General features: G+C 32.3%; 1 protein-coding gene across 1 annotated transcript in view; it reads left to right on the top strand.

Moving 5' to 3' along the window:
• Positions 1–6,959, top strand: part of LOC106465779 (zinc transporter ZIP9-B-like) — a 19,527-nt gene extending 12,568 nt beyond the window's left edge. Inside the window, exons 3-7 of the mRNA XM_013926014.2 lie at positions 1,450–1,662; positions 2,718–2,792; positions 4,173–4,258; positions 5,146–5,280; positions 5,806–6,959. Of these exons, the coding sequence (XP_013781468.1) occupies positions 1,450–1,662; positions 2,718–2,792; positions 4,173–4,258; positions 5,146–5,280; positions 5,806–6,048 (752 nt within the window). The 3' untranslated portion in view covers positions 6,049–6,959. The remainder of the gene's footprint in view (positions 1–1,449; positions 1,663–2,717; positions 2,793–4,172; positions 4,259–5,145; positions 5,281–5,805) is intronic.
• Positions 6,960–7,853: the final 894 nt, after the last annotated feature.

Raw genomic sequence — 7,853 nt, 5'->3', positions numbered from 1 at the left:
ATTTAAATTATACTATTTTTTAATATTGTTCGTTATTACTGATTTTTTTTTCGTTGTGTCTTCTTGCTGTAGTTTCTCCCCATGATTACTGTTTAGTGTTTTATTTGTTTAATTATCGTTATATTTAGCAACTGTACTTTGAAAATGTATAAAGACTGATGTAAATTCATTTTATTCTGCTTTAGATACTGAAGATGGAATCTGAGAGAATTCCGAAACGTTTATCCATGTCCTTGTTACGTCTTCGTTTGTTAATTGATTTTCCGTAACTTCGTTCCGACGAAACTTTAGCGACACAAGTCCTTACTTAATAAAACTGGTTTATTCTTTCTGAATATAACTTTACGATACACTTGATTTCAACATTCGCGCTAAAACAAACGTTATAACGAACTTCGACAATACTCTCTGACTGCAAATCAATTACTCACTACCTACACACACATTATTCCCGTCACGTTGTGAGCGTCTTATATATATATACCAGACTAACATATATCTAGTAAATGCTAGGGCATTCACGAAGGTACAGGATAGTTCTAGAAACGTGGCGTTACACTAGTCACGTGACCTCGCTGACGCAACATCCCCTTTTTGTCAATAAACAGTGTTGTGTATCATAAGTGTCGTAATCTTGTTTATAATCAAACTTCGTTTTCCTTCGAACACATCGATCAGTAAATTCCTTTGTGAACCAATCAAAATTAAGATAATTCAAGAAATGAATTCGTGGCGTATTCATAGAATAATTATTGGTATAAATAAGTTAGATTAACGCCTTCTAATATATTGAACAGCCAGTGCGTTTTGGTAACACTACGTTCCAACAATGGCTTAGCTACAAAAGTATAACCTAATACTGCTGTTAGTTTTTGTACTGAAAGTATAAGATGAAATGTATAGACAACAAAATTGGAAAAATATTTGTTGATTTCTTAATTTAGACTTTCCGTTGATTAAAGAGGTTTTTTTATATTAAAACGTTGGTGATATAACAGAAAAATAGCTTACTTCAGAAATTATTTAAGTTTAAAATTGAATCGATATTTTTACTTTCATTATAAATTTTATGCACTTGGCGGCTAGGTGATCCCACACTACGTCTATACTTTAGGCTTATTATACTAACACTCACTACAGTTATAAGGTTCCCCCTCTCACGCCCCCCCCCCCTGCACCCTCGTCACTAAAATCGTAATGGACAGACAGTAATCGAACGATTATATCTGGATAAATGCATTATGGCTTTTATGACTCCTTCTATTTTGAGAAATCAAGCGTGACGTGACACACACTGGCTTTTATATAGGTAAACTTTTATATTTTGGTACAATATTGTTTTTTTAATCACATATGCAGGTTTTCCAGATTATACTACATAGTAAAATGTTAAGTGAAATTTTGCAATTGCTGGTTGTATGAAACTTTTCTCGTTATTTTGTTTAACAGAGATACAAAGCCACATTGAAAGAGAACACGAAATAACAACTAACCAGACAGAGTTTCCAAACGTTCAAGAGATGGAACACACAGATCATCATCATCATCACTCACTTATCGGGGAAGCCCACATTTTAATTGGTGTTACACTGATTTTGGGCTTTATCTTCATGCTTTTGATAGATCAGATAAGTTCAGCCCATTCAAGACTTTCAAATACTGGTAAGTTGGTTGGTTATATAGGTTCAGCCTATGAAAGACTTAAATTCAGATAGATTACATAGTGTATCACATATACGTTCAGCATCTGTAAGACTTTCAAATATTAGTAGGTTGGTAGATTATATACGGCTTTCAAATTCAAGTAGATTGTACAATGGATTATATAAGTTCAACCCATGCAAGACTTTCAAACTAATGTAAATTGGTAGATTATATAAGTTCAACCCATGCAAGACTTTCAAATACAGGTAGATTGAATAATGGATCTGATAAGCTCAGCACATGTAAGACTTCCAAACTAAGGTAAGATGATGGGTTAACTTATTTGTTTGTTGAACTTCGCGCAAAGCTACTCGATGGATAGTTGCGATAGCCGTCCCTAATTTTGAAGTGATAGTCTATAAGGAATGTAGCTAATCAACATCACCCACTGCCAACTTCTTGAATATTCTTTACCAACGGATAGTGAGATTGACCGTTACATTATAACACCCTCGAAGTTGAGAAGGCGAGCGTGTTCAGAGAGAGAGGTTTTGATTCCGAGATTCGCAGATTGCGAGTCAACTGCCCTAACCACCAGGATTTATTAGGCCTGATGGATCAGATAAATAAAAAATATTTTGAAACTCGGGTATCTCAGATATCTTCAGCATATATATATATATAGGCTTGAAAGTTACGTAGATTGGTGGATCAGAAATGTTCAGTAAATGTAAAACCTTAAAAATAAAATACGTTGGTGGAACAGATAGATTAGGGACGTGAGAGGTTTTCAAACTCGAGTATCTAAGATATTTTCAGTACATGCCTAACTTTGAAATATAAGCAGATTAGTGGTTCAGATAGGCTTAGTACGTGCAGACACAAAACATATATATTTGTCATAAAGATGATCAGATTAAAATAAGAGAGACTAAGTAAGTTCAGGCCTATATTTGAAATAAGTGAATTAAATAAAATGAAACAATTTAACCCAATCAGAGTATTTGAAATTGTTAATGTACTGGATCAATCTAATTTTAATTGAAACGTTTAAATTTAATTTTTTTCAACAGATACTAAAGAAGGGGAGGCTAAGCAAGAAGGCTACAACATAACAACCACTATTGGGCTAGTTGTTCATTCAGCAGGTAAATTAATTAGCAGGTGGTAATTTGGTCATTATGATCTTTAAACAGAGAATTGTATCATAGGTTTCACTGGAATTATACAAGTCCTGTTTCATTTAGTTCTTTCGGTTCTTTGAACCACTTCTGTAAAGATGTAGATGTTTAAAAAATATTTTTCATGGCTGATTAATTTAAATGTTACCTTATATCACAGGTATATGTATTTTTATTTGAGTTTTACTGGGTAAAATGCTATCAAAGTCGTTTCTAAACACAACATTAACTTACTTTGTTCAAACTGATTTGGTGTTCTCATGGAACTAAACATCATAATGTTAAAGATTTCTTTATTTGTTTTGTCATTCGCCATTTTTTATGCAAAGTTGAATGAAAAAAAAAAGCTAAGCTTTCTTTTTCTTTCAGACACAACGCATAGAAGTTTTATTTTCTCATGCCCCCTGCTGTTCCTCACAACTGATTCCCCCATCTATGCTTTATTCTCGAACTCGTGTGGTCTTCCCTTTGCCTTCTTTGTGATGTACTATTTTCTTTATCTAAACTAGCAGTATATTAGTCTGTTGTTCATTATTTTTATAAAATGTGCCAATCATATTTTGATTCATATGTGTATTATATTCCACATTAGTGTAACAATATAGTCAATCTTATCTTTTTTTTATGTTTTTCAATATCTACATCTTATATAACATGAAAATATAATGAGGGATTCTAACATATGACCTATGTGCATGCATAACAGTCATTGACATTATTGTAAGGGAGTAAATTTTGCTTATTAATGATTATTAACTTAATAAGTTACACACATTAAAACTAAACTTAGTAGTTAAGACACGGGCGTAAGACTGGGAAAGATATTGTTCATTTGAGGAATTATAGGCTGTATTTTGAAATAAACCCATGCAGTTTTAAGCGTGTCGAGGGATCCGTTACATAAGTAAGTGTCAAGTGCTGGTGAATGGAGGGGGGGGGGTTGACATTGAATAAATTGGTAATTTTTCACTATTGTAGGCTTGCGCCCGTGGCTTTACTAAATTACATTGCGTTAATTTTAAAGCACTTAGATGTACTTTTAGAGCGTAGATTTCGCTCCATTAGTTGCTTAATACTAGGTTCACATTCATAAGCAGGTCAACTTTATATATATGTTAAGTAATAATGCTGAGGGCATAATGTTTGTGGCAAAGGATTATGTTGATAAATAAAGTCATAAAAATGTGTATTAAAAATAAATTAAGATTAGAGCAGTTGAAAAGTGTATTTTTGAGCACTAGAAAATTATTATTACGCTGATTGTTAGGTAAATTTTCTTCTTTCTTATTCTCTGTTTCATTTGGTGTATGTTTATTTTACTAACAAAATAATTTTTTGTTTAACTAGTTGATGGTATTGCCCTCGGAGCGGCGCTTAACACATCACATACAGATATAGAAATGATAGTTTTTATAGCAATTATGCTACACAAGGTAAGTTACATTTCACTCGATCTCGAGAAGGAAGTAACCGTAACCGGTTTCTACTAAACTCAGTATCTTAAACAATGATACTTAGAAGTTAAACGTAAAAGTATTTTTTTCACTAGAAATATTTCTGGTTTGCTGATGGTGTACATTATATTTAAACTGTATATGTGTGTGTGTAAAGGAGATGTGTAAGATACAAGTCTAAAGCATGCATAATCACGTGCATCTTTATAAAAAAAATTCGTTTTGTAGTTGGCAGACTTAGAATTAGTTGATAGTTGTTGTTGTTTTTTTATTTTGTAGAATTTGATTTTTTTTCGATTGAAAGTTCTTCCATAAAAAAAATAAAACTAACACATTGAAGTCCAGTAGCTGATAAGTCTCTAAACTTCTTGCTACTGGAATCTATTTTTATTCTTAGATCAGTTGAAATCTATAGGCTTAGTGTCTCATTCGTTCATACTTGATTACTCGAGAGACAACATCACACAATAATGTACCTTCTATAATCACTATCTAGTATTATAAAGATTGTCATTTCCTGAAAACTTCATTTATTTATCTATATATAATGTGCTCAATGTGAGTGCCAGTTTTGGGACATGAGTTTGTAAATGTATAATTTGCCTATTCTGAATCACCCTGTTTAAAAGTCTTACTTTTATTTTCAGTATACGATAAAAGTTGGGTTACTTAAAAGCTGTAGCTTGGATCTTTGTCATGTTTATGATAAACACATAGTACAATAATTTGAGTTACTTGTATATAATGGTGGAAAGCACATAAGATAAAAATGCTTGGTAAATTGCATTAAAAAATCAAATAAAACCATGCTGAAATGATAGTTTTTATCGCTATTTTCTGACTTACTTGTGTTAAATCTCATGTAGGCACCAGCAGCTTTTGGCCTGGTGACCTTTCTTTTACACGAAGGCTTGGACAAGAAACTCATAAGGAGACACCTGTTGTTATTTGCTCTTGCTGCACCTGTATTGACTATCATATCTTACTTTAGTATAAATCAGGTAAGATGATGTAGTCTCCTTATAGGCATAAGCTAAACCTAAGGTTATATAAGTGGTAACATCAGTTACAAGAGTGTAGTGCAATATAAACGTACATAATGACGTCTATATAGTTTCAATACAAATCTGTGAAATCTGGGAGCAAGTTTGGTTTTGAGTATAACGAATATGCGTCAGTGAAGAGTGGTCAATCCAAGCCACTTATTAAGTAATTAATAAATTCAAATCGTCTTACTACCCAAAGTTACATGTACATTATGCAGGTTGGATAATATGTTAAGTCAAGTCTAATATATTATGTTTCACAGTGTATTTCCAGCAGTGACTTCTGATAGTGTATTAATTAAGTCAAGCCTAATGTATTAAGTTTGACAGTATACTTTCAACAGTGACTTGGCACAACAAGTAAAGAAAGTAGAGACGTCAATGTAGAATTTTGTATATATATTTTGTTAACCACTATATGATGTGAGACTGCGCCACAAGGAAAGGTATTGTTCTTACATCTTATTTCTTTTCTTTCAGACGGCTAAGACGGCTATGTCAACATACAGTGTTACTGGAATTGCTATGTTGTTTAGTGCAGGGACATTCCTATATGTTGCCACGGTCCATGTGTTGCCAGAGGTGATCAAGCATTCTCACACTCAATCTGCTAATACAGAGTCTGTGCAGTCAAAACAAAAAGGTCTTAAAGTAATGGAATTATTGGCATTGATAGTGGGTGCGATTCTTCCTATGCTGTTGTCTTTTGGACATTATCATTAAGGGCACAAAGAAGACACACACAACACAAAAACATTTGCAATATATGTGTATGTTATTTTATCCAGATTTCTTGAGTGAGCATTTATATGGATTGAAATATGCTTCTACTTATTAACATTTATTGTTTCATTGGCATTTTATAAACATTATTCATGGATTAAGCAAGTATATCTCTGGTAATTAATATGTTTTTTTTTTATACTCGCTTATAAAGCTTGTCCTATATACTTATTCAGACCATTATTTGTAACATATGTTAGTTAACACTGTATTTTATTCAGATATAACTTATATATGAATTAAGAGCTTTCATTCACATGCATATATGTTTGTTAAGGTTTTACTTCCGTTAGTTATTCATTATAGGATTGTGTTTGAAATATTAATATTTTCTTTGAATTATGTAGTTGCTTTGTCAGTAATTGATTTGTATTATTTGAAGAACATGGATTTGGTATATCTTACTTAATTCTACTGCACAAAGTATGTATCTTGTTAAGATATTGTTCGCTTGTGATTAAGTTGATATTTCACTGGTAGAGAAGCTGTAATAATTTGTAACCATGGATATATATAATGCATTGCATGTATTTCAAATGAGGTCATGAAAGCCTCTGCAGCTATTATGTGTGATTTTGATTCTTTGTTCGGATTGAGAGTGCATTAAATTTGGAAAAAATGTCACATTATTGATACCCAAAAATGTAATGTGTGCTTTGTTTTTTAATAGTTTATACATTTAATACTATTGTTTTTAGATTATTTTAAACTGTTCATTAAACTTTGGTTGGTGGGCTATTGGTCATTGTCTTGAACCCATTCTATCTATACAGCCGATGTTAAGCGTTGGTGGTAACAGAAGTTCTGAATTGGTGTTATTTATAAAGAATAAATGAAAAAATATTGTATTACATTTTTTGTACAAAATTCGCATTTAATATTTGTAGAAGTCATATTCATATTTAAAACTAGGGAAAAGCATGTTTAATAATCCAATGAATGCAACCACCAGCACTTGTCCAACGAAATCGAAAAACGTTTTTACTAAAACTAGTTGAGCCAAAGTGTTAACCTGCTAATTACTCTTAGTAGGGCACTTTTTAGTATCTAAAAGAGCTAGGCATGGCCTAGAGGTTAGCATGCTGGACTGTGGATCTCTCCATGGTTCACACCCCCCTTCGCCACAAAAGAAACAAAACAAAAATACACCGAGCTCCGTACTTTGGGGCCGTAGGTGCGCTATAAGAGTGACAGTCAAATCCCACTATTGGATTAAATCATTAGAAGACTTACCTGTTAACTATCTGACTTCATTTTATCGAGACTATCAGTTGAAGTCAAATTGGGTTTCGATACCCGCGGTTGGAAGAGCATAGATAGTCCATTGAGCGATGTGCTTAACAACAAAACAAACAATATCAGTTCAAATTTAAGAACGACTAACACAAGTAGCCCATTGTATAACTTTACTCGAATATCGGAAACAAACAAATATCTAAAATACAACGACACAGAATTCTGGTTTATAAGAAAATTTAAACATTGTGTAACTTAATTGTCGATACTATTATGAGAATTCTTATACACATGTTTTAATAACCTTTTCCACACGGATCAAAGACTGCGTTTGTTGACTCGCATTCAAAATTTTATTCAACTACTATTTTATGAATTTATGCCAATAAGTTTGGTATCAAACTGTAGAATATAATTCAGATTTTGATATTATACATTATTTAATTTCTTAATTTAAAAGTATATATTAAAGAAGCACACCTAAACATCGATTTTTGTGTGTCACGTGG

The sequence above is a fragment of the Limulus polyphemus genome, unplaced genomic scaffold (assembly GCF_000517525.1).
Source record: "Limulus polyphemus unplaced genomic scaffold, Limulus_polyphemus-2.1.2 Scaffold2049, whole genome shotgun sequence".
Classification (NCBI taxonomy): domain Eukaryota; kingdom Metazoa; phylum Arthropoda; class Merostomata; order Xiphosura; family Limulidae; genus Limulus; species Limulus polyphemus.
This window is presented reverse-complemented; position numbering and strand designations above follow the sequence as displayed.